General features: G+C 50.6%; 3 protein-coding genes and 2 non-coding genes across 9 annotated transcripts; 3 read left to right on the top strand and 2 right to left on the bottom strand.

Moving 5' to 3' along the window:
* The first annotated feature begins 3,718 nt into the window (after window positions 1-3,718).
* Window positions 3,719-13,733, top strand: LOC147043360 (EH domain-binding protein 1-like protein 1). Of its 5 annotated transcripts, none has more exons than XM_085936197.1 (26): window positions 3,719-4,115; window positions 4,802-4,859; window positions 4,950-5,045; window positions 5,114-5,167; window positions 5,248-5,426; window positions 5,493-5,611; window positions 5,691-5,750; window positions 6,025-6,102; window positions 6,346-6,616; window positions 6,882-7,145; window positions 7,278-8,948; window positions 9,117-9,299; window positions 9,511-10,317; window positions 10,557-10,829; window positions 10,906-10,975; window positions 11,041-11,189; window positions 11,260-11,308; window positions 11,370-11,571; window positions 11,654-11,679; window positions 11,739-11,787; window positions 11,862-11,896; window positions 12,091-12,202; window positions 12,277-12,376; window positions 12,441-12,514; window positions 12,590-12,704; window positions 12,773-13,733. In XM_085936197.1, the coding sequence occupies exons 1-26, from the start codon at window positions 4,012-4,014 to the stop codon at window positions 12,858-12,860; spliced, it is 5,286 nt and encodes a 1,761-aa protein (XP_085792323.1). In that variant the 5' UTR covers window positions 3,719-4,011; the 3' UTR covers window positions 12,861-13,733. The 5 variants fall into 5 exon arrangements, with proteins under 5 accessions (XP_085792323.1, XP_085792324.1, XP_085792326.1 ...); XM_085936198.1 differs by having other exon boundaries at window positions 9,514-10,317; XM_085936200.1 differs by lacking the exon at window positions 9,511-10,317.
* Window positions 13,734-15,410: 1,677 nt separating this feature from the next.
* Window positions 15,411-19,321, top strand: LOC147043361 (endosialin-like). Its single transcript, XM_085936238.1, has 3 exons — window positions 15,411-15,548; window positions 16,153-16,569; window positions 17,193-19,321. The coding sequence occupies exons 2-3, from the start codon at window positions 16,167-16,169 to the stop codon at window positions 18,761-18,763; spliced, it is 1,974 nt and encodes a 657-aa protein (XP_085792364.1). The 5' UTR covers window positions 15,411-15,548; window positions 16,153-16,166; the 3' UTR covers window positions 18,764-19,321.
* A 174-nt stretch (window positions 19,322-19,495) lies between these two features.
* trnaa-cgc (transfer RNA alanine (anticodon CGC)) lies at window positions 19,496-19,567 on the top strand. The gene has a single exon. It is a non-coding gene; the product is annotated as a tRNA-Ala (tRNA).
* Window positions 19,568-19,818: 251 nt separating this feature from the next.
* On the bottom strand, window positions 19,819-19,891 carry trnav-uac (transfer RNA valine (anticodon UAC)). The gene has a single exon. It is a non-coding gene; the product is annotated as a tRNA-Val (tRNA).
* Window positions 19,892-21,764: 1,873 nt separating this feature from the next.
* LOC147043364 (trafficking protein particle complex subunit 14-like) lies at window positions 21,765-25,040 on the bottom strand. The gene is made up of 13 exons (XM_085936204.1): window positions 24,830-25,040; window positions 24,338-24,654; window positions 24,177-24,272; window positions 23,916-24,045; window positions 23,770-23,856; window positions 23,565-23,685; window positions 23,346-23,493; window positions 23,198-23,280; window positions 22,961-23,112; window positions 22,735-22,871; window positions 22,495-22,573; window positions 22,210-22,324; window positions 21,765-22,060 (listed from the first exon to the last, which is right to left on the bottom strand). The coding sequence occupies exons 1-13, from the start codon at window positions 25,023-25,025 to the stop codon at window positions 21,892-21,894; spliced, it is 1,830 nt and encodes a 609-aa protein (XP_085792330.1). The 5' UTR covers window positions 25,026-25,040; the 3' UTR covers window positions 21,765-21,891.
* Window positions 25,041-25,138: the final 98 nt, after the last annotated feature.

The raw sequence follows: 25,138 nt of genomic DNA on the forward strand, positions 1-25,138 counted from the left end.
AACAGTACACTCATCCATAAAGTAGGAAACACTACACTGTGGCGAGGAGTTTAGTAGTGCTTTCTACTTTATGGATGACTGCACTGTATATCTGTTGGTGGTCTTCCAGCATCTGTGGTCTTCTCTTCTGCACCTGCACAGGAACACACTGCCCCCCCCCCCTTCTCCCCCTCCCCATCCCACCACCGACACTTCGATCACCACACATGCCGTTAACATTCGTTTCCCCCGTCGAGCCGTTTCTGCTCTTGAAAAATCTTTGGTTAATTTACTTGCTAATGAAAATCTTTTTTTTCTTTCCTCCAAGTTCGAAAAATGTTCCTTTCTTGTGTCTCCATGTCTAAAAGTCCTGCCACAGGAAGCGCTATCTTGAAGAAGCCATTTTGGCTGGCGTGAGTAAGCTTTTTTTTTTTTTTTTTATCATTCACAAGTTGCATCAAAAAAAGCAAAGAACTTGTCATTAAAGTCGGAATTACGTTGATGTAAACAGACAGAGGAATCATTAAAAATAACGCGTAACCATTTCAGAGCAAAGAAAAGACATTTTGAATCGCAGTGGCACTTGTCGCCGATTCCGAATTTCAAAATTTATATCATGATTCTAACATTAAAATAAAAAAATCTGCCTTTCACACTTTACCTGGACTTTTTCCTCTTTGTGTTAAAAGCGACAGTCTTCCGCTATCGTCGCAGGTGCCATCGCCCGCCCGGCCGGCCGGCCGAAGAAGTGAACGAAGAAGTCGTCGTCGTCTCCTTTTGAAGCCCCTTGGACCACGTGATGAAACCACAGGAAGAGGTCTAACAGTCACAGCCGCTTTCGTTCTCTTCCGTCTTAACACTGTGCCTCCTACAGATGGTTTGAAAAAGAACACACAAAAAAAAAAGAAGCATCCCAAATCCAAAGTAAGACTATTCACCCAAAAGTCACAATTATTATGTACACTTGCACAATACTAAATGAGGTCACAGCATTAGATGTTTGTTAAAAGCTGCAACACAGAATTTAGTCAAGTGTTTTTGATCTTGTGACAATTTTTATTTTCGAAAAGGCAGATTCATTCAATTTTAGACTTTGTCAGTGTACTTAACGTGCATTGGCCTTATCGTGTTCAAGGTACTCGAGTGGTACTAGCGAAATGAGGTCGTGAACCCCACATACTGAAAAAATGGTCTCATCTGAAAATACGCATATACGTATGACACACTTTTTATTTGTTATTATTAGCTTGTCAAGTTTTTTTTTTTTTTTTTTACATATTCAAAAGGTTAGTAGATCTGCTAGCGTAAAATACAATACAATCAAAAGTCAGGACAAAAAGGTGAAAATCTTTTTTTCTGTGCACTTTTTTGTTAACAAATAGGGCTGTCGATTTTTGGCTGGTCTGCATTTCTCACTCGAATTACAAATTGAATTGACCTTTGCTCCTTTTACCTTTGCTTCAGGATTTGCGTCTATTTTTCTTTTTCCTTCTTCACTCATCTTCACATCTACTTTTGTACCATGTGAGTAAAACGAGAGCACAATTTGCTCTGGGTAAATTTCCACTTCTGGTAGGTGTCATGACGAGCATGTCCCAACACCTTAGGGGAAATGCTGGTAACACAAAACCAGTACAAGTTTCCCACCAATCTCAATTCACTTTTGTTGTAACTATTTAACACAACTAGGTGTGAGTACATCTCGCACGTCTTTGTGAGAGTGCGCCAGTCAGGAAGTGATCCTGCGTGAAGCCCAGGCCTTTCCTGAGGAGCCCTGACTGCTTCTAGTGATAGACCTTATCTGGGCAGGCAGCAAGCTCCCCTCCCCTCCGTCCCTTGTGCTCACTCGAGCGGACATTTCGTATTCAATTCACACGTGTCGCCTGAAGTTGGCATTCGTTGTAAAAGGAAGTGAAATCCTCATGCGAATCTGCTTGTGCGTTCAATAGAGGAAGTCTTCATGAAACACAGCGTGGTCTTCTATCAATACTGTCCAGCCTCCTTAGAAATGACACGCTCGTTTCCTTTTTCTTTCACATCTCGCCAATGATGAAAGTTTTCAACGTTGCTCATCTGAGATGCCCCACATGTTAGCCGGGTGCTTCAAACGAGACCTTTGCTTCTGGAGCTCGGTACGTTGCTAACATATCCAAATAAGGGCAAAAGCGACAGTTTCAACGAGCAAATAGGCCGCCCGCGGTGTGCTCGAAAAGAAGGCCACGCTCAGCTGCGCCTGGCAGTCGCTGGCGTCGGCTTTCCTGTTTGACAAGGCGTGCGGTCGAGGAAGTCTTGCAGCACGCAGCTCAGTTCTCGCTTTTGCTCACAAGGAAACATTTTGCTTACATGAAGCTAAACAGGCACTGGTAGTAAGTAAAATCAGTCGCCATTTAAAAACTCAATTTTATAATGACTTGCCTGATCGTAACATTTCTATTTCTTTTCTCGCAGACATTTAAGCGGGGAAATGATGTAACAACAAAAAAACTCAAATTAAAAATGGCATTAAATCTATCGGCGCTACTAATTTACCGACTAGTTCTAACGTAAGTGGCAAAACCACAACACCCACAAACCCTGTATAAAAAAAATAAAAAATAAGCACTAAGCAGACAGTGTGATTTCTATGTAGAAGTATAATTTAGTAAAACTCGCAGAAAGAATTGATTTGCTAGTGTCTTTTTTATTATATTATTTCAAAGTTGTTATTAAAGGTGGTACTGCTAAAGAGTGAGCCTTAATTTAGTCCAAGCATGCAAAAGCTATTACCTTTTTAATACATATATTTTTTTATTGTGTTGCTGTAGATCAAATATTAAATGTAATGAAATTCTTTCACTGTTAGTGATGTAAAGCTCCCTTTTTTTCCCCCTATCTCGGACTGCAAAATTGGAGGGTTTAACTTTCCAGGCCTTACTTTGCATCTTCGTGACCTGGATTTATCAAGTTGCAATGAAAAGAACACCACACGCTTCAACAATAAGCATAAAAAGTAAAGTGGTCTTTCCCTAACCGTAACATAATCTAGTCTGACCTTGACCGGGCTACATTTCCCCGACAGCTACATCCAAAACCTACATATTATATTTTGTGTAGACGCCTTTTAAAAGAAAACATATAGGTTGTGAATTTGGTGTGATGTACTTTGCTGTTGATCAGTGATTGTCAACCGGTGGTCCGCGCTCTTTAGTGGCATGTGGTGGTATTGCAGGTGGTCCGCTAAATTGGAAATAATTGTAACATTTTGAAAAATAAAATTGATTTATTATTCTAACTAGATTTATTTTCCAACAAATTTTGAGAATCATTTACCCATCCAAATTATGTCAAATATAGCTGAGATTCCCCAAAATAGATGCAAATGAATAAGCCTGTATAGGTCTATCCTCTTTTGGTGCAGAATAAAATAATATTCTGCCAAAGCAATGGTCCCCGAGTTACTTCTTGCTTATAATGGGAGTCCCTTGGACAAAACCAATTGAAAACGCCTCCTGAGTTGATTGTTGCAGGAAAGCCGTCTTATAGTTCCCCCTGTTGGTAGTACGTGGAATTGCATTTGGTAGTGTGGAGCGTTTCTAGTGTCTTACAAGTTTGAGTGACGTGGCAAAAAAAAAATTGCTGTCGGAACTCCCCAGTCACGCCCCACCCTTCCACGCCGCTGTTTCTGTCAATCATCCTAAAAATAGCCCCCCCTGCTGACAGCCCGCGTGACCGCGCATCCCTACTTGAGTCAGCGCGGAAACTCCAAAAGTCGCCTTCAGGCGTGCCCGCGCACGGCAGAAGAGCGTGTGTCAGGATCAAAGTCTGGCGTGGACGTGGAGCTTAAAGCACTTGACGGCGCTTTGCGTGTGAGGGTGCGTGCGTCTGAAAGTCCACGCCAATTGAAAAAAAAAAAAAAAAAAGACGCGGACACGCGCCTCGCCTAACCTTCGTGGGACCTGAGGAAAAGTGAAGCGAGTCTGTCGCGCCGGCGCGTGCGCGCACCAACAAAAGAACTTTACAGACGCTTGGAACCACGCAGACGTGTTGTCCACGATGACGTCAGTGTGGAAGAGACTTCAGCGTGTGGGCAAAAAAGCGTCCAAGTTTCAGTTTGTTGCTTCCTACCAAGAGTTGCTACTCGAATGCAAAGACAAATGGTGAGTAAACGGACACACTGATCTTTAAGATACTGCGTGCGTTTTTTTTGGGCACCTCCAGAGAGGATGTCGGCGAGGGTCGCGCGCATGCGTGTACCCGCGTCAGCTGTCGGTGTGGTGATCTCCGATGCAGAAAACTCGCCATAAAAGAGACCCTTTAATAAGGTCAAAAATTATTTCTAAAGCTTAAATGCAATTCAATCCATTCAAATATTCTCTAGCACCTGTTGTTACTCTTAAAATAACAACAAAAATGATTCTTTACTCATTTACTATGTAGCAGGAACTGAGTTGAGTCATGAACTTTGAATTCAACTAAAGATTCTTCAATATTCAACATCTTTTGCGTGCAAGTTAATAAACAACACACCAGTGAGCAGCATATGAATCATTTCCATCACCAACGTTTAGCGAACCTTCAACAGTCTACTGACATTTGTACTGTGTTGTACGCAATAGATTGTTATGACTTCCCTTCCTGACAACAGTTATGTTTGTGGGTCAGATGACTCCAGCGCAACTTCCTCTTTCACTCGCTTAATGCCCGCGGACAATACAGCACACAAACGCCAAGCGTTCACATGACCTTCATGAGTTGGTGCCTTGAGATGATTCTGGAAAGTGTACACACAACATATGTCTATTATACACATTCAAACCATGTGTGTTTATATGTGTGTGTGCAGGCAACCAGACAAATTGCGTGTGGTTTGGACCAGGAGAAATCGGCGCATGTGCTCCAAGGTGGAACAACTCGGCACACGTAACAGGAAATGTCAGGGTTAGTCACAATTTCAGAAAGACCAACCTTTGTGTGTGTGTGTTTGGGTGTAGTTGCACAGCTGGCAGCCTGGAATCAAGAACCCGTACAGAGGGATGGTTCTGTGGCCCGTCCCGGAGAATGTGGACATCTCTGTGACGCTCTTCAAGGTAGCTGGCAGGCTCCAAAGATGGTGCTGCTTTTCAAATTGTGATGCCTTGTGTTGTGGTGTTTGCAGGAAGCGGGGTCTGACGTTTTTGAGGACAAGGAGTGGACCTTCGTCATTGAGGGTGTGAGTTCTCTGCACAGGGCGAGTGGTTCCTGCTTTGGTTCCTTTGCCTGCTGCTCTGACTGTAGCGTGCGATCCGACAGGAGTGCAAAGGCCACCGTAAGGTTCTGGCGTCCGCTGCGGTCAACTTGAAGAATTATGCCAGCTTGACGCCGACGCAGACTGACATCAGGCTGCCGCTCAAGCCGTTGTCGGTCAAAGTGGTGGAGGCGGAGCTTAAGCTGTCGCTGTCCTGTATTTTTGTGCGTGAGGGAAAAGCCACGTGAGTAGATATGCAGTTAGCTTTAGCCAGCTGCAGCTACGTTACGCTAACGCCGGCTGTGTTTAGTGACGAAGACATGCAGAGCCTCGCCAGCTTGATGAGCGTCAAACCCGACGTGGCCAATATGGACGACTTCAACGAAAGCGACGATGACGGCGACGGCAAGTCCACCAACGGCGCCGCAGGTAAAGGAAGGCCAGCATCAAAACGCCGCCTATTCCTGTTACGTTGAACTCACGGCCCGCCTCTTTCTCTTTGACGCAGCCGCACCGCGCCCTCTTACGCGTCCCAATCGCCCCGCCCCTCCACCGCCTGAAACCACAGGTAGGTGTGCCAGGTAGCTTTTTACTGTCACATGCTCACCTCAAACAACACAATGTTCCTCTGACTGTTCCGGTTCCTGTGACTGATCTGACCACCCCATTCTAACAATCATTTGACTGTTTCTGTGAATGCTTCTCTTCTTGTGACTGTCCCTCTCACTGTCAAATACTTTTGACTTAGTGTTTTTGACAACCTCTTGATGTCTTGGGAAGCTCTGGATGCTTATTTTCCCCATCTTCTCTTTCTTTCTTTTTCCTGATCATTCATCCATCAGTCATCCAAGGGGGCGGTCCACCCAACACCTTCATGGCTCCGCCTCCGCCACCACTGCCTACCATCTTCCAGGCAAAAGGTAGCCTGGAGGCTGGCCTTCTCACACTCACAAACATCTGCCCTTACTTACTTTGCCTCTATGGACTAAGATAATGCCTAGAAAGTCCACCAAGCATGCCTCCACCTTCTCATACCTCCTGTTTCTTCCCCTGCTCCTTTTCATTTCCTCCCTCACTTGCAAGTGATGGAAATATTATTGATACAAATCATTTGCATATCTTTGCAAACAGTTTGTTTCCCCCCCCCCCCCCCCCCCTCTTAGTGCTGGCCTCTGCCCCTCCTCCCGTCCCACTGTTGAGTCGTCCGGACCTGGACGCCCTTGGAGAGCCCGCCGCACCGGCTCTTGGTTCTTCCCTGGTGCCGGCCTTCCCCCCTCTTGCCACAGGTACACCCTCCCAAAAAGTGGTTGCCACGGAGACGATATCAAGCCCAAGCCAAAGTGCCACGGCTGCTTATGATATCACGGCATCTGGACGACCAATCGCAGTCCAGGACTCCAAGACGGCCAGCTCGGAGGAGCTACTGAGGGCCAGGTGGGGCCACAAAAACTCACACTCACACACACACACACACACACACACACGCACACCGAGTGTGATCTCCACCCTGTCTCTGTGCTTAACGTCCATGCTAATGTCATGCTAACATGCACTAACAGTGTTTTTGAGCTGGCCCACCCCCTGCTGGATGTTTCATTGGCATTTTGTGGCAGTCCTCCTCCCGCCTGGAATGTCTCCGTTTGGCCGAACTAAAGGAGTACGGGTCAAACCCGATATCCGCTTTTTATTTCCCCCCCAGTTCCGGTCAATCGCAATCAGAGCTGATCATAGTCCCGCCCCCTCCGTGGCCCTTTGCCAGCTGTGAGAGCTCCGCCCCCCAGAGGCCTTCCACCAGCGTTCTGGCGGCTTTTATCACCCCCAAGCAGAAGTGTCTACATGGCGACGAGGAGGCCGACAACCTCGGACGCTGCGTGGAGGCGGAACGGGAGCCGTCCCGTGATAGCGTCACTGGGATGCGCGGGAGCCAATCAGGAGGCTGCTTTGCAGAATGGGACTCGGGCGGGTGAGTTTGGGGGTGAGGGGAAAAGAGAGGAAGGGAAGGAGGAAAGAGAAAAGATCAACGGAAGTGCGGGAAAGAGGAAATTAAGGGGAGGAACAAAGAAAAAAAATGAGCCATGTTCTTTCCCCTCTGCAGCCTCCTGCTGAAGGAGCCTTCCAACAGGTTCCCTGCCCAGGAGAAGCAGAAAGAGCAAGAGAAAAAGGAGAAGGAGAGGTGGCAGATGCAACATGAGGAGGAAAAGAGGAAACTGCTGGAGGAGGAGAAGAGGCGACTCTTTGAGGAGCAGGAGGAGATGAGGAAGCTGAAGGAGAGGAGGAGGCACGAGGAGGAGAGACTTCTCCGGGAGAAGCGAGAGAGGCTGCGCAAAGAGGAGGAGCGCAAGAGGAAGAGACTCCTGCAGGCCCAAGAGGAGCAGGACAGACTTCTGATAATGAAGCTGGAGGAGGAGGAGCAGCAAAAGAGAATGAAGGAAGAACACCGGCGCAAGAGGGAGGAGGAGACACGGCGGATGCTGGAACGGGAGGAGGAGGAGAAGAAACGCCTACGACAGCAGGAGCAGGATGAGGAGAGGAGCAAGAAGCGGAGGAGAGAGGAGGAAGCAAAAGAAGAGGAGGAGAGGAAGAGGGTGGAGGAAGAAAAGGAGCTTCAACAAAGATTGGGAGAAGAGAGAGACGGGATAAAAAGGGAGGAGGAAGAGAGGGAGGTGCAGAGATTGAGGGAGGAACGTGAAAGGACAGAGAGGGAGGAAGAGGAGAAGAGGAAAGAGGAGGAAAATAAACGAAAGGAGGAGGGAAAGAGGAGGCAAGAAGAGGACCAGCCAGTCAAAGCCGAGAAGGAGGAGAGGTTGAGGGAGGAGAAAGAAAGGATGGAAGAGGAGGGGAAGAAGGAGCAACAAAATAGACAGCGGGATGAGGAGAGAAAGAGGGATGAAGAGAGGGGAGTCCAGAAGGAGATGCAGAGATTGAAAGAAGAAAAAGAAAGGATGGAGAGGATAAAAAGGGAGGAAGAGGAGAGGAGGAAGGAGGAGGAACAAAAGACACGGGAGGATGAGGAGAGAAAGAGGGAAGAGGAGGAGCAGAGGGTCAAGGCGGAGAAGGAGATGCAGAGATTGAAAGAAGAAAAAGAAAGGAACGAGAGGATGAAAAGGGAGGAAGAGAGGAGGAAGGAGGAGGAACAAAAGCGATGGGATGATGAGGAGAGAAAGAGGAGGGAAGAGGAGGAACAGAGGGTCAAGGCGGAGAAGGAGATGCAGAGATTGAAAGAAGAAAAAGAAAGGATGAAGAGGGAGGAAGAGGAGAGGAAGAAGGAGGAACAAAAGAGACGGGAGGATGAGGGAAGAAAGAGGAGGGAAGAGGAGCAGAGGGTCAAGGCGGAGAAGGAGGTGCAGAGATTGAAAGAAGAAAAAGAAAGGATGGAGAGGATGAAAAGGGAGGAAGAGGAGAGGAAGAAGGAGGAGGAAGAAAAGAGACGGGAGGATGAGGAAAGAGGGAGGAGGGAAGAGGAGGAGCAGAGGGTCAAGGCGGAGAAGGAGGTGCAGAGGTTGAGGGAGGAGAAAGAGAGAAAGAAAATAGAGGAGGAAGAAGACAAGAGGTGGAAAGAGGTGGAACAAGAGGAGCGTCAAGAGGAGGGGAGGGCAAAGGTGCAAATGGAGAGATTGAAGGAGGGGGAGAGAACAAGGAATGAGAAAGAAGAGGAAACGGAGAAGCAGGAGACGTTTATTGCACCCTGGCTCCATCTAGTGGACATTGATTGCCCTAAAGCCCTGATTCTCAGCCAATCAGAAGAGACGCCAGCAGCCAAACAAAGGTGAGTTTGGCCTTGAGCTGAGCTGATGACGCCCCATGTATCGGCCCCAATTCCAGACTGGGAAGAATGGCCCGTCCGGCTCCATCTTTATTTCTTTATTTCTGTCCTCTCAAGAAGAAGTCTGGCCACCAAGTTCTTCTTCCACTTTTCTCCTTTTGTCTTCCACAGTGAAAGCGCCGATGCTCCCGTTGGGCCAACGGTGGCCGAGGCCCCGCCTCCTATCGCTCTCGCTGTGTCAGAAGGTGAACAAGCGAGAGAAGAGGAGGCAAACCGAGAGACTTCAAGACTTTCGGGAGAAACGGTGTGGGTGCCCAGATCCAAGGAGCTGGCGGAGGAACGTGTGGAACAGAGGTGACTGCTGACCTGGTTGCATTTGATTTGAAAAAAAAAAAATCTGTATGCATCCTATAGTTAGGTTTGTCTCATCTAACTTGACGGCACATGATGAGGTCATGTGACGGCAAGCGGGTCACGTGACCGGGCTTCCACAACCCTCCGTGTGGCTCCCAACTGGCTGTAGGACCTGCTAACCCGTCCTGTCCATCGCCTTTGTTTTGTCCAGCAGTTGCGAGACGGCGGCCGAACAGAACCGACAATGTTCTACCCGGGTCGCGTCCTCGGGTGGGATCGCGGCATCGGAGCCCAGCCTTGCAGACGCGCAGCTCCTCACTTTGGTCGCGAGCCTGCGTCTGGCCGCAAAGGAGCAGGAGGAGGAACGAGAGGAGAAGCGCAGGAGAAAAGAAGAAAGAAAGGAGAAGTCGCAAGTGGATGAGGAACTAGAGCAGAAAAGGAAAGGAGAAGAAAGGAGGGTGGAGCAGGAAGCCAAGATGGAAGAAAAGGAGCAACAAGAGAAGAGCGAAGAAGGGAAAAGAAAGGAAGGCAGAGAGGAAGAGAAGGAAGGAGGCCAAGAACGTCAAATGAAGAAGAGACAAGAGAAAGTGAAGCGCATTAAGGAGAAGAAAGGGCAACACCACCAGGAAGTCACTAGCAGCCAATTGGAGATCGGACCACCTCTAAAGGAGGCGGAGCTTGATGACATTGCCTCTGAGGAGGAGCAGTGTGGAGATGATGAGCAGGTCACCTCACAGCTCGCATCACCTGGGATTGTAAATCCTGCTGATCCTGGTCCTCTTCCCAGTCCTCTTGGTCTTCCTGGTTGTCTTGCTTCTCCTGGTCCTCCTGATGTTCCTGCTTCTCCAAGTTCTCTTGGTCCTCCTGGCCCCCCTGGCCTTCCTAGTCTGCCAAGTCTAGGCTCAGCTGTCCATTGGGAGGCTAGTGCCGACGTGGAGGAGGTTGAATTTGAGCCAGGTCACGAGGATCTGGGCTCCATATGGTTGGCCGAGCTCTACATGGGCGGCCGCGCGGCAGGGTGAGTGTGAGTGTGTGTGATGGTTGGACTCTGGCCTGCCTGCACGTGGCGCCGCCGCCGTCCTGCGTGGCCTTGGTGATGTCTGCCCTGCATGAACGCTGGCATGTAGGTTGAGGGAGCTCATGCAACATTCTGCTCTCCTCAGTTGGAACCAACACGGCTGGATGACAATTGGCGACCTATCTCGGCCTCTAGCGGAGCATTTGATGACCTTGTCAACCCTTGTCTTTTCACTGCAGACTATCTGGTCGCTGTCACGGTGGTGATGATGTCACAGCGAATGGAGGTGCGGGGCAAAGCGGTCCGGCCGCCGTCGTCTCCCAGCACGACGATCCAAAAGACCGTGTCAGCAAAGAGCAACATTTGCAAGAAGAAGAGCGTCTCTTATTGGATAGAATCCAGGTGATGTCATCGGACACGCCCCCCAATGCCAGGAAGCTTCTGGTTCCTGCCCCGGGCGAGATCAGCGATACGAAGGCCGAACGGTGTCCGAGCTCGTCGGAAACACGCACGTAAGTCCGCGTCGTTACGCCGACTGCATGAGAGGATGAGGAGTATGATGCCCATGTTGTTCTTCATCTTCATCAGGCCTTCAAAGTGGAAAGTTCCGCCAATCAGAGAAGATGCAGACGGAAAGGACGACGACGGCGGCGGCGAGGTAAAAGCCGTGACAGCCAGCCAAAGGCTAACGTGCTAATGTGCTAACGTGCGGCCTCCTGGAAGGGCGTGATGACCTCTGGCCAGTCGCTGTTGCGCTGGTGTCAGGAGGTGACGGGGGGCTACGCTGGCGTCGAAGTCAACGACTTCAGCGCGTCCTGGAGGGACGGCTTGGCCTTTTGCGCCCTGTTGCATCACTTCCACCCCGAGCTCATGTACGACACATCCGTCCGTCCAACCGTCTGTCCGTGCGTGTTAGCCAGCATCCTCTTTTTGTCCCTTCAGAGATTTCCAGCAGTTGAAAGCTCACCAAATGGAAAGCAACAACAAGAAGGTGAGCTGATGATGTCATCACGGCATCAACATCCTTACCCGATCTGCATCCTCGCCGCCAGGCCTTCGCCGCCTTGGAGTCGGTGGGCGTGCCGCGCCTCCTGGAGCCCTCCGACATGGCGGCGCTTCCGCTTCCCGACCGCCTCATGGTGATGACATACGCCAGCCAGCTACGCACTCACTTCACGCGTGTCACGAGTCGCCCCGACGAGGGAGGGACCGTCGAGCCGGTGCCCCCGCCGAGAGCCAGGAAGCCGCTTCAAGGTTGGTCTGAACAATTCCATCGTCCTCCTTCCATTCCAAAGGTCCAGACCTTCATGAGTCGTTGCACTTTGTTTTCTTGCAGAAGTGGCCACGCCTCCTCTTCCACAGGTGAGCGCCGTACACCTCCTCCTCCTTCTCCTTGCCTGATTGTGTGATGTTGTGTTCAGGATGAAGGCAAACTCCTCATCGAGTCTGCAGCAAGCACACAGGAACACGGTTAGAACCTCAAGTCACACACACGCAATATAAAATCAATCGATTTGAGTGCGCATGTGTTTGTGTGTGCGCAGAGTCCCAGCTTGCCAAAGAAGACGACAAGATGACGGTGAGTTTTTTTTTTGTCTCTCAGTTTTGAACGCCGTCAAGCGAGCAGATGATCCTGTTTGGTCATCAGCAGGTCTACAAAAATCACAGCTTGCTCATTTTTGGACCTACCTGCTGGCTTTCTTCCCTCCCCCTTGCTTCCTTTTTATCCGTCTTCGCTTCCTTCTTCCCTGGCTCCTCGGTCAACGTCTTCAGGACACGAGTCAGTACGTGCTGAGTGAAATGGCGACGTTGGAGGCGGAGCAAAAACACGTCGACGGCAGGGCGACGGTGGTGGAGCGACGCCTCCGGAGCCTCATGGAAAGCGGTGTGGTGCACGCACTTAAGCGCAAACGCACCCTCGCGTTCACTCGACATCACCTAAGACGTGTCATGTGACAGGAAGCGACCGCGCTGAGGAGGAGCGGCTGATTCAGGAGTGGTTCACGCTGGTCAACAAGAAGAACGCCTTGATACGGAGACAGGACCACCTGGAACTGCTGTAGGTCACATGATCACGCCGAGCAAGATGATGATGATGATGACGATGATGATGATGATGACAGGCAAGAGGAGCAGGACCTGGAGAGACGTTTCCAGCTGCTGAACCAAGAGCTGCGAGTCACCATGGCCTTAGAAGGTCAGCCGAGCGGCCTCGCCTCACCCGGCTCGTGTCATGTGACCCTTCTGACAACTCGTGTGTGTGTGTGTGCAGACTGGCAGAAGTCAAACGCCCAGCGAGAGCACGAGCAGCGACTCCTGCAACAGTTGGTGTCGCTGGTCAACCAGCGTGATGATGTCATCCGAAACCTGGACGCCAAGGAGCGAGGGTGCGTGTGAGCCACTTTTGGTGTTTTTGTGCCTGTCTGTGTACGACTTTGTGTTGTTTGCCATGTAGGGCGCTGGAAGAGGACGAACGTCTGGAGCGCGGCCTGGCGATGAGGAAACGGAAGTATAACGATAAGGACAAGTGTGTCCTGCAGTGACGCCCACATTAATGTGCACTTTTTATTTATTTATTGTCGTGTAGATTGTTTTCATCTGCTCAGTGTGTTTGAGTTTGTAAGTAATTATTTTGATAAGCTGGACTCAGCATGGTAGCTGTCCAAATTGTCCAGACTCACAAAAATAGCCTTATGAGTATCAAAAGAAATATTTTACTGTTTTGGTCTTTTACTGTTTTTTTTAATTATTTTCTAGTGTTTTTTTTTTAATCGAGACTTGATTTGACTTGACAAGCCAAATGATGTGTGACGTTACCATCCAGCAGGGGGCGCAGCCACGGTTGTACCACCAAGATTGTAATACTTTTTATTATTGAAATAATAAATTATTAGAATAACTCTCACAGGCAAGTTATTTGCTTGGTGAATTTTACACGAGTCGCGTGTTAGCGAGTAGAGACCAGCAGGGGGCGCCGTGCAGAGTTTTTTTGTTAAAAAAAAAAAAAAAAACTTGTGGTTGTTGTTTGCGTGCGCGAGACACCGCAGAAAGACAAAAGCAAGAAAAGAATTTGCAGTATCAGGAGCAAGAAGTGAATCTTCAACAGGCCTGTAGGAAAGATGGAAGCCAAGTCAGCACCAGGCCTTGAGGAGAAGAAGATGAAGGCGGAAAAGGAGGCAAGGGAGGACGGGTGAAAGGGTCGACCAGAAAGGACTCATGAACTCTTCATGTAAACAATGCTGTGAACATTCCTCTTGCAAGACCCTCTCTGGTCTCCATGACGACTTCTTGCACATCTGGGCCCGCCAACAAACACAAAAACTCAACTGCACCCAAGTAGACGTGATTGGCCAAACTGGATAGAATTCGATTTGACTGGATCCAACTGGCAATGAATTGATCGAATAAACGGATTTGACTAGACTAAATATGAGCTGACTGGACCTGGAGTATGTCCCAACTGAATAGAACAAAATAGAACTAACTACACCCGACGGGATCTAAGTGGACCTGACGTAGCCGAACTGGACCTCGCTCGACCTGATTGAATCGGGCTGGGCCCAATTAAATCTACGGTAACTCGACCTAACTGGAACGGACAAGAACTGGGCTTAATTTTACCTAATTGAAGCAATCTGGATCTAACTGGACCTAACATAGTCAAACTGGACCTGACTAACTGGAGGTACTAAACCTGATTGAATCGAATTGAACCCACCTAACGGGAAGCCATGGACCTCGCTGATTTGAATTGGATGGAAGTGAATCACACGCATGTGCTTGGCTTGGCTTGGCTTTGCTTTGTAGAAAAGTTCTTCCTTCTCCAGTCAGCTCTTTCCATGCTTTTATTTTCTTCCAAGTCAGCAGCTTTATACTGCTTCTGTTTGTCACCCGAGCGCTGACGCCGTCTTCTTCTAGACTCCCCCCTCCCGAAACCCAACACCCCCACCCTCATTCGTTCACTCACCCCCTCGTTCTCTCACCCCTTCACTCCCATGTCAGCTTCCACGCTGTCCTACTTTTCCACATGCTCTCTGCTTTCTTCATTTCTCAAACTTTCCATGACTTTGGAACTCTGCTCTCTCTCAGTCTGTGTGTCTGTGTGTCTGTGTGTCCTTGTGTGTGTGTGTCTGTCTGTGTGTCCGTGTGTGCGCCACTTCACAACTCCTGCAAGAGGGAAGGTCAAAGTGGAAGGGGTCACTTTAAAAAAAGGTATTTCCACCCTATAGTCCAGGGAGCGGATGCATGCCATGGCTTGCATCGTTTTCGGTCCGGTGCGGGGAATCGAACCTGGACGCACACACACACATCCTCAAGAGGAATACACACACACACACACACACACACACACACACACACACACACACACACACACACACAAGGCCAAAGCTAATTGCTCCAGTGTGTGTGCACACAATCAGTGTGCGTGCGTGTCTGCGCGCTTGCTCGTGTGTGACATAGGACACCCGCGGTTGGGAAGAGTTAACGATTGTTTGATCTGGCGCGCACGCATGCACACATGTTGGGTCGGTAGATTCCGTTTCGACCCAAAACAAACATGAGCGCTGCTCGCTTCGCATAAAATGATTTTTTTTTTCTTTTTTTCTTGAACTCGAGCTGGATGTCATAGCGCTCGCCATTTTGCTGTCATGTGACTCATTGGTATTTCAGGTGTGATTGGGAGCAGGTTTGATTCATTTTCTTGTCTCGCTCGTGGGTGAAATGAGCGAAAAAAAAAGAAGCATAAGAAGTGCATGGCGTTTATGACACTTCCGCTGCACTTGGGGCAAGACTTCCTGCCCATATGCAAGCCCATACCTTGATGAACTTCCTGTATGGGGGCGGGGCTTGGGCTTCACCTTTGAAAAGGGAGATCCAGAGGTGGATTTCTGCGAGATCCATCGCAGACGCTGGAATGTCTGAGGGGGCCGGGCCAGGGCTGGTCCTGCAGGGCCAGCGCCTGCAGGACCAGCGCTGATGGCCAAAGCAGACGGCGACGCGACTGCGCGCTTTGAGCTGGAGGTGATGACGAGGACAAGGAGTGGGAAGCCCATGCGAGGGAGAGGACGAGGAGGGGGAGGGAAGCAAGACCAGAAGGCTCTTCGGGAGCCGCAGGTTTTCTTCTTTCCTTCTTTCTGTTCTTGTGCTGCTTCTGCTTCTGCTGCTGTCCTACTGAACGCCTCCACGCGCGTGCAGGCACACATACTCTACTCAGGTGGTCCAGTTTGAAGGTAACCCCAAAATATACTCTTGAGAGACCATCCTCATGCACATCTGGCATTTCCTGTTTCCTCTCCTGCACCCCGGTCCAACACACACACAAAACTCACACACACGCATGTGCAAACGCACACACACAGATGATAAAGATTTTCCAGTGTATGTGTGTATGTGTATGGAATAATGGGGGGGGGGGGTCATATGGTTTTCATAACCCCCCCCCCCCCTTGCCCCCCCCCAAATGCCAGCACACTGAATGAAGGTCCTCCTGGCTTTACTGCACTTTAAAAAAAAAAAAACACTTTTTTTCCCCTCGACGTCGCAAATGAAGCCCCTTTCCCCCGCTCTTCTCCTCCTCTTCCGAGCACCCCCCCCCCCCACACACACACACACACGCCCCCACTTTCAGAGCTGCATCTTCTCCTTCAGTCGCTGGTGAAACTCTCAGCAGAAGTGATACGTGAAGTCTTCACCTGATTTGGAAAACAAAACAAACCAACGGGTGTCCTCCACATCCCATTTGGCTACAGTGGAGCTCTACGTCCGGTCCTGCGTCTGCAACAGACTGGCTAGTCTACTTTAAAGAAGGATCTTCTTTTTTCTTCATTTCATCAGCAGTGACCTTTGCAATGTGGCCTCTTTGGAAGCGCTTTTGCGCGCTGTGCACTTCGAAGACGGCGCACGCCAGCTGGTTGCTGATGCTGCTGGTGTGCCTGGCCGCCTCCGGTGCCGCCCCCACCGACGCCGAGGGCTCGGAGCTGCGGGAGAAGGATGCACTGTGCCACCCGCGCGGATGCCTGGCCGTCTTCATGCAGCGGAAAACTTTCCGAGAGGCGGGACGCGGCTGCAGGGAGCGTGGCGGCACCCTAGCCACGATGCACGACCGCCAGACAGCCGACTACGTCCACCAGTTGCTGGCGGAGGCCGAGACGCGCGGCGCCCGCCTGCGCCTGCGCCTCTGGATTGGTTTACACCGCGCACCGCGCCAGTGCTCCGCCACGCGCCCACTGAGGGGATTCGTCTGGGTCACCGGTAAATTGGGCCGGGTCAGGTCGGGTCGGCTTACTTGGCCACATATAAACCTATCAAAATTGAGTGTATGGAATCAATAATTTGTATTTAAAAACAGAAAAAACATAATTGCAGAAAATATTGAGCGGAAACTTCCAAATGGATATGCAGATGTAAATTTATACGAGGGTATTTGCTCAAATCCTAAAAGAATGTAGTAATATAGGCAAGTGAGCGCCTGATGGAACGTAAGTCCACAACACTTGCTGCGTTCTAGTGACCTCTAGTGGCCATAAATCGAACACCGTCTTTATATTACATTAGATTTTTCAATCATCCATCAACCGAACCACCTAACCTCATGAGGGTCGCGGATGTCTGTGGTCCGCCCTGGCCTGGTCGACTGCAAATTGCAGGGTGCAGATTAAATCAAATGAAATTCTCAAATCTGATGGAATCTGTGAAGATTCTTTTAGATTTGATTACATTTGAGTAGATTCAATTGGATTAGAGTGGATTGAGTTAAATGACAGATGAGAGTATATTTTATTGGACTGGATTGGTTTCCATGAGTTCATGGCCTTGGCGAGATGAACATACGTGCAAATGGAATGACCTTTTGCTTTTTGTTGCGCCCCCTGCAGGTGACCAGGAAGGCCAGTTCACCAACTGGCTGCGTGAGGAGGCGGTGGGCACGTGCGCGGCACCGCGTTGCGTGGCCATGGCCATGACTGTGAACACGGCTGATGGGACCCGCCTCAACGCCGACGACACCGACAACTTCAAGTGGTTGGACGGCTCTTGTGGTCTGGCACTGGACGGCTATGTGTGTCAGTACCCCTCCAAGGGCATGTGCCCACCAGTGGAGGATGAGGGGTACGGCCCGGCCTTCTACTCGACGCCCTTCCAGCTGACCAGCCGGTTTCTGAGCCACGTGCCGTTGGGCTCGGTGGCCGCCCTCACCTGTCCGGCCGGAACCTCGGACAGCGGTGCCGGCGATCAGAAGGTGCTGTGTATGGAGAGAGACGACGGCTCGGTGGGCTGGTCTCGGGACGCGCCGCTGTGCATGGCTAGCGCGGCGCCGCCCGACCAGGACTTGTGCAGCGGCGACCACGGATGCCAGCAGCACTGCCAAAACACCGACTCAGACTATTACTGCTACTGCTCGGAAGGCTACACGCTTGCCGAGGATGGCTACAACTGCGAGCTGGACCGGGTAGCCCCCACCGACCTTCCAGAGCTTTCTTCTCCAGATCAGCCCAGTGAGCCGCCGAGCGTCAAAGCAGCGTGCGTGGCCATGGGCTGCGAGCACGACTGCGTGGAGACGCCCCGAGGGGTCCGCTGCACGTGTCCCCCGGGGTACCAAATGGGCCCCGATGGACGTCGGTGCTCTGACGTGGACGAGTGTCAGCAGCGGCCGTGCTCGCAGGCGTGCGTCAACGTGCCCGGAACCTTCCACTGCGCGTGCCACGCCGGCTACCAGGCCGACGACGAGGGCGAGTGCGTGGATGTGGACGAGTGCGAGGATGAGAGCAGCTGCGAGGGCGCCTGCCAGAACACCCAGGGCTCCTTCACCTGCGCCTGCCGCTACGGTTACCAGCTATCGGAAGACGGCACATGCCAGGACGTGGATGAGTGCGTGGGGGCGTCGCCCTGCCAGCAGCAGTGTCTCAACTACTTAGGCAGCTACCAGTGTTACTGCGACGTCGGCTATGAACTGCAGGCCGACGGACTCAGTTGTCGGCCGATGCCCGCCGATGAAGAATACTCCACTTTGACCCCGGACCCCACCGACCCGGCCCACGGAGCGGACTGGGACCGTGACAGCTCGCGCAACGCCGGCCCAGACTTTGACGTCCAGTGGCTAACGACCGCCTCCAACGAGCGCCTGAACGACTGGTACCCTTCGTCGAGGCGGTACCGCACGGAGCGTCCGCCCGAGGCGGGGCGAAGCGACGGCGAAGGACTACGCCCCACAGCCGGAGGTCAAGAAGGTGAAGGTGAAAGCGGCCGTGACAAAAGCAAACAAGACAAGAGCTGGCTGCTGGTGGCGCTGTTGGTACCGCTGTGCGTGTTCCTGGTGGTGATGTTGGCCCTGGGCATAGTCTACTGCACCAGCTGCGCCGTGGACAAGACCATGCGTGTGTCGGAATGCTGTCGCTGGATCCTCCCCGGGCCACAGCCCGAAAACGTTCAGCCTGAAGCGCGAGCGTGACGCTGATGGGGAACAATGTCCTGTAATATGGTCACGTGTCACATGTCACACGCCTCATACTTGACACATGACGATGTTTCATGAACACATCGCAGGAGCATTTTCCATGACCATGTCACAAGGTCAGGTGACAAGTCATATGGGATGTTGCTGAGATGTGGTCATGTGATGTGGTCATGTGTCAATATTGGTGATGAGACAAGACCATAGCATTTGTGGAACACTGGTTGTGAGAGATTGGTCACGTGACACGGTCCCGTCGCAAGGTCATATGATGTTGGTCTCTAAACATTTGTCAGGTAACATGGTCATGTCATTCATGCCACATCACATTGTCTTGAGGTCTGGTCATGCAACATGGTCATGTAAAAGTGGTTATGTGACTCGTCATGTAGCATGGTGACGTGACATTGGTTAAGTGACAATGGTCTTTTGACATGGTCACGTAACATGTGCCACGTTACATGATCATGTGACATGACCATCATTAAGCCAGCACTCAACCTAACTTTCTGTCTCTCCCACAATTTTTGTAAATAAATCATTTCCATTCCATTTTGAAACACAATAAAAGTGACTTTAAGAAAACCACCTGGTTACAATTACTGTGATACATTTTCGAAACTTTTTTCAAATTAGCTATGAACAGTAGTATATGGATCCAACATGACATCACTGGCACGTGACGTCACAGTTGTTAAATCAATATGTGTTAGTGAAACGTGCAGACGTGGGGATGTAGCTCAGTGGTAGAGCGCATGCTTCGCATGTATGAGGTCCCGGGTTCAATCCCCGGCATCTCCATTTTGGAGCCTAGCCAATCTTGAGCAATTGAAAACTAGAAAAAAAATGACTTAACAGTACACTCAAATACAAACGTAATCGTTGGGAATTGAATGTGGACTTTTGGCAATGAATCTCATGCTGCAAATATTAATGCATAATAATTAATAATTTGATTGTAGGCGTTGGTCAGGCAGTAGTTTTCCGTGACGTGAGTACCAATTGCCAAAGATACGTGCCGACATGTAAAAACGGAAAGCAAAAATAAATTCTGGTTCCACTGGGGCTCGAACCCAGGACCTTCTGCGTGTAAAGCAGACGTGATAACCGCTACACTATGGAACCATCTGACGATCACGGGCATAGAAATGTCAATACATAGATGTATTTACCATCTGACCATTTCAAGCGATTTCAAGATTTCGACGATGTAATTGGTAAAGTAATTCGTTTCGGTTACGTCGAGTCAAAGTTGAAAGTCTGTTAGTTCCGGAATTGGCCGTTGTTTCCTGGCGCTGTGGTGCAAGTAACAGAGTATTTCCGTATATGTACATGTATTTCCGGGTCGTGTCAGTCAGCTAGGCTATCCAGACGCGCATCCGCGGTCATGTTGGTGGGGGCAGTTTTCTTGCTAATGCTTAGGGAAAAATAATCATATGATAAATAGGAGGGAAATTAGTGATGTGCATTCCAGTTCTTTTAAGTGAACTGAATCTTTAGAATCAGTTCACTCATAAGATTCGTTCAAACGAATCGTTCACCGAATCGTTCGCTACACCCATGAGGTGTACCTAATAACAGGCCACTTCATTAGGGAAAAAGCTTAAGTGAAAGTGAAAAGTGCCACACCCGCCCTCACCCCCACCTCCTGATTGGCTGGTTGATCCATGACGTCATTCAGACACTCTATTAGGTACACCGCCATTTTCAGGTGTACCTAATCACAGGCCACTTCATTAGGGAAAAATCATGGTCAAAGTTTAAATGAAAGTGAAAAGTGCCACACCCAAACAACCCCCCACTTTCTGATTGGCTGTTTGATCTGTGACGTCACACGGACACAGGTGTACCTAATCACTTCATTAGGGAAAAAGTTTAAGTGAAAGTGAAAAGTGCCACACCCGCCCTCACCCCCACCTCCTGATTGGCTGGTTGATCCATGACGTCATTCAGACACTCTATTAGGTACACCGCCATTTTCAGGTGTACCTAATCACAGGCCACTTCATTAGGGAAAAATCATGGTCAAAGTTTAAATGAAAGTGAAAAGTGCCACACCCAAACAACCCCCCACTTTCTGATTGGCTGTTTGATCTGTGACGTCACACGGACACAGGTGTACCTAATCACTTCATTAGGGAAAAAGTTTAAGTGAAAGTGAAAAGTGCCACACCCGCCCTCACCCCCACCTCCTGATTGGCTGGTTGATCCATGACGTCATTCAGACACTCTATTAGGTACACCGCCATTTTCAGGTGTACCTAATCACAGGCCACTTCATTAGGGAAAAATCATGGTCAAAGTTTAAATGAAAGTGAAAAGTGCCACACCCAAACAACCCCCCACTTTCTGATTGGCTGTTTGATCTGTGACGTCACACGGACACAGGTGTACCTAATCACTTCATTAGGGAAAAAGTTTAAGTGAAAGTGAAAAGTGCCACACCCGCCCTCACCCCCACTTTCAGATTGGCTGTTTGATCTATGACGTCACTCGGACACTCCATTAGGTACGCCGCCATTTTCAGGTGTACCTAATCACAGGCCACTTCATTAGGGAAAAATCATGCTCGAAGTTTAAATGAAAGTGAAAAGTGCCACACCCGCCCTCACCCCCACTTTCTGATTGGCTGTTTGATCTGTGACGTCATTCGGACACTCCATTAGGTACGCCGCCATTTTCAGGTGTAACTAATCACAGGCCACTTCATTAGGGAAATATCATGGTCAAAGTTTAAATGAAAGTGAAAGAGACAACCCCAGCTGAAGCTTTCCACAAGTTCAAGACATATTCTGCACACCCCACCTTCCTTGTTGAGAATAAATCCGATTGTTGCGGGAGCAGTTCAGAGTTGCTTTCAAGCACTTTTGTGCACAAAAGTGATGCTGTCTCTCCTCGCTTTTAAGTGGAAAATGGGCAAATTGTTTATTCAAGTTTATTCAAGTTGATACTGATGTAGACTGATAACACTGCAAAAATGCAATATGGTTGCAACGCACGAGCTGAAGCTCCACAACTCATGTCAACATTGTTCCTTGGCATCAAGATGCCAGAATGCACAAGCGCATTTGTCCTGACCAAACATTGTCCTTTGAGGGGTGGTCAGCATTCTCCCGCATGTCCTCCTAGATGTTCTCCCTGCGTCCCGGATCCACCACCAGAACTTTGCACTCTCGCTTGGCGATCTTGTCCAGTGACAGAAGGCTTTTGTCCTGCGGTGGCAAGTAGAGCGGCCGACCCACTGGAGAACCCACGGGGGGCGTGATGGCGCGCCGTTCCATGGCGCTGCCCGTCCTGAGTCGGACATGCGCATGCAGTCAGGTCCAAGGCCTCCACACAATTCATCATCATTCATCATCAATTGCTACATCTGAACAATAAAATGCTTGATATTTATTTGGAGCAGGAGAGTGCGAAACAAGCGAGTGAGGTTGCGTTCTCACCTCATGATGTGCGAGCGAGACGGCTGCTGGTGGGAGAAGGACTGGGATCGACCCAAACTGGCCTGGTGACGGTCTAGAAGGTCTCGCATTGCCGGGCTGGATGGGCTGTTCTTACCTGAGTGCATTCAGACTCGAGAATCAGATGACATGATTGACGCCGCAGTTCGCAGAAGGTAAGAGGTCACGTTCAAGCAGAAGCACCAAACGGCATCTGCCAAACTTCTACTCTGTGTCTTCTTCAGAATTCCTGAATTCCTCATCAAAGTCTAAGCAAGGTGCACCTACGTGAGAGTGGCCTGGCGTCAGGTGGCGGGTTGGACACGGATGCCGTGAACTGCAGCTTGAGCTTCATGTGCTGACTCAGCTGAGGAGGCAAAAAGGAGGGCCAGGTAGGTCATCCATCGCTCTCTCATTTCCGACACGCTAATTTTAATTCCTTTCAACATAGTAAACATAAACTTGGTTTGGGAATCCAGATGAAATTTGTAAAGCGATGAGTGTGATGGCGCCCCCTACAGGCGGTACCTCGTAGAGACCCGGTCGGAGGATCTGGAAGGCTACACTGAAGGTCAGCGTGCTGCCTTTGCGACAGTGGCCCAGGTTGCTGAGGGGGGTGTGGCACACTACCGCAGAAAGCGTGGAGTCCTCACTCTGACCGCGCCCTAAAACCACAAACTGCGGCGTCAAGGACTACATGGTCCAATTTCCAAACATCCATTTGGTTAAGAACAGGATCATAGCACAAACCCACCCTCGGGGGTCCAGACCAGGCGGACAGACAGGAAGTCCTGCAGGTTGTTGAGCAGCACATATTTGACCTTGAAGTGCTCCTTGACCTCGACGGTGCTGGGACAGCTTGCCGTCATCACGAAGCGCGGCCGGTCCAGGCGGACGCTTGGCAACCTGGCGGATGGACAGCGGAGCGCTGGCAAGTAAGTCGCTATACATATTTTGTATTCATATAGAAATATAATAAGTGAAATATTACCTGTAATGGGTGTAGATGCAGTTGGTGAAGGGCATCTTGGCAGTTGACCACTGCAGCACAGCAACCAGAGGGACCTCCATCCCCTGAGCAGAAGGTTGCAAACATTAGGGGGAGCACATTTTGGATCCAAAACGCTTTCCAAACGCACCTCATTGGACTCGTCCAGCGGCATGTCGTTGAGGTGCAGCTGGAACAGGAAGTCGTGCTCCTCCAAGGCACCGAGCATGCTGGGAAGGCGGCAGGCGGCGCTGTCTACTTTGCAGAAAGACGCCATGCCCACCTCGCCCGAGTGGTGGCTGCGACGCCACGAGCATATTAAAGCAGAGTTTCCTCCAACCATCTCCTGAAAAATGCATTTCCTACGCACCAAACGTTGTCCACTAACAACACAGAGCCGTCGGGCATGACGGGCAAGTAGGAGGCGTTGAGGTCCGGCAGAATACGAAGGTCCCGCACGCTCACCTCCTCCTGCGATGACTTGTTTAGTACTGAGCACGAGCAGAAGAAGAACTTCAGCTTTTGACGGCGGCGGCTTGACGCCTCGCCTCGCTCGGCATGTTGATGCGCTTTACCTTTGACCACAGCCAGGTGGCGCCCCGAAACGCTCATCAGTTTACAGCGCACGGATGGAGGCGGTAGGACGGTCAACGTGGTGCTCACTAAGTCAAAACAAGTTTGAGTTGTTCACCCTTCAAAGCTTTGAGCACGGAAAGCAAACCTTGAGCCTTGAAGGTGTTCAGGTCCTGTCTGAAGGTGAGTGACGGCTCTCGTTGCTGCAGCACGCTCAGGTAGCCCAACTCCTGCACCTCCGCTTGCTCTGCCTCCTTCTTCCACACTGTGACCATCACCTGAAGCCACACGCAATTTGGACATTGGTGCTGAGGATGCACAAGGACGAGTGTAGCGGGAAGATGGCTGGGGACTTGAATGTGTGCTAAGGATCTAGTGTTTTTTGAGATGCTGACGTGTGAGGGACCACCTTGACTTTGACAGTGCTGACGGGGAGTTTGTCCAAGGAGACGGTGAGCGGAAAGATGACCTCGTCCTCCAGAACCATCGGCTCATCCAGAGGAGACTGCACGACGTGGAGGACAAATGTAAAGAGGAGCGCTCAGCTCACGCCACGCATTCCGCACCGACCTGGAACGGAGCCCTGCGGAACTCCCGACCGGTTGACCCGCAAGAGTTGTGAATGAGCAGCGGCTTGCAGTCCCGGAAGGTCCGACATCGCGAGTCCACTCTGCTGCCCAGCGCCGCGATGGCCGCCTCTGCTGCCGCCATGTAGTCATCCCCGGCGTCGTCGCCGCCCTCGTCCCCGCTGCTGCCGTAGTCGTGGTGGTGCTGGCCGGCCCGGTGGCGACCGCTCTCGCCCGGACTCACGCTGGCCACGGCGCACAGTGAGCCCGCCAGCTCGCGCCAGGCCCGACCGCTGCAAGTTTCGGTCCCGAAACCGTCCCCTGATGAAGCACAAGCAGTACTGTCAGTTTAGAAATAATTAATAACGATTATTGTTATGATATTTGACTCATGAAAGTGTTGAAGCAATGAGAGAGTATGTATTGTAGTCAATTAACATAGAACATCCGCTTCCTCTTCCTCCACCCCCCTCAACCCCTCCTCCTCCGTCCTTACCGGGGCCTGTCTCGGTCGGCGTCGCCCTTCCGGCGTCCCTGCAGCGCAGCACCAGCAGGAAACGGACCGTCTCTCCCAGGTAGAGATGGCTCCTGCGCGGTAGGGTGCGGTATTGGGCTGGCTCGGACAGGTCCGTGATGGGCACTGCCGGGAAATACATAAAGTACTCGCACTGAGACTCCATCATCTGCACCATGGCGACGGGCGGATGCGGAGGAAGAAGAGGAGGAAGAGGAACAATGCTGCTCAGGCCTGACTTGGAGCGCCATCTGTTGGAGGCGACGCTGCTACTGCAGGACTTCGATGCCG

This window comes from Syngnathus leptorhynchus, chromosome 17 (assembly GCF_054491065.1).
Source record: "Syngnathus leptorhynchus isolate UIUO chromosome 17, UIUO_Slep, whole genome shotgun sequence".
NCBI lineage: Eukaryota > Metazoa > Chordata > Actinopteri > Syngnathiformes > Syngnathidae > Syngnathus > Syngnathus leptorhynchus.

Bases quoted from the DNA above. Each gene is read 5' to 3' on its own strand.
- LOC147043360 (XM_085936197.1), top strand. From the start codon at position 4,012: ATGACGTCAGTGTGGAAGAGACTTCAGCGTGTGGGCAAAAAAGCGTCC. The intron at 6,103-6,345 runs GTAGCCTGGAGG...CCCCCCTCTTAG, and splicing joins TACCATCTTCCAGGCAAAAG to TGCTGGCCTCTGCCCCTCCT. The intron at 6,617-6,881 runs GTGGGGCCACAA...TTTCCCCCCCAG, and splicing joins GAGGAGCTACTGAGGGCCAG to TTCCGGTCAATCGCAATCAG.
- LOC147043364 (XM_085936204.1), bottom strand. From the start codon at position 25,025: ATGGTGCAGATGATGGAGTCTCAGTGCGAGTACTTTATGTATTTCCCG. The intron at 23,857-23,915 runs GTTTGCTTTCCG...GTTTTGACTTAG, and splicing joins GAACACCTTCAAGGCTCAAG to TGAGCACCACGTTGACCGTC. The intron at 22,325-22,494 runs GTAGGTGCACCT...GAATGCACTCAG, and splicing joins TGACGCCAGGCCACTCTCAC to GTAAGAACAGCCCATCCAGC.
- LOC147043361 (XM_085936238.1), top strand. From the start codon at position 16,167: ATGTGGCCTCTTTGGAAGCGCTTTTGCGCGCTGTGCACTTCGAAGACG. The intron at 16,570-17,192 runs GTAAATTGGGCC...CGCCCCCTGCAG, and splicing joins GGGATTCGTCTGGGTCACCG to GTGACCAGGAAGGCCAGTTC.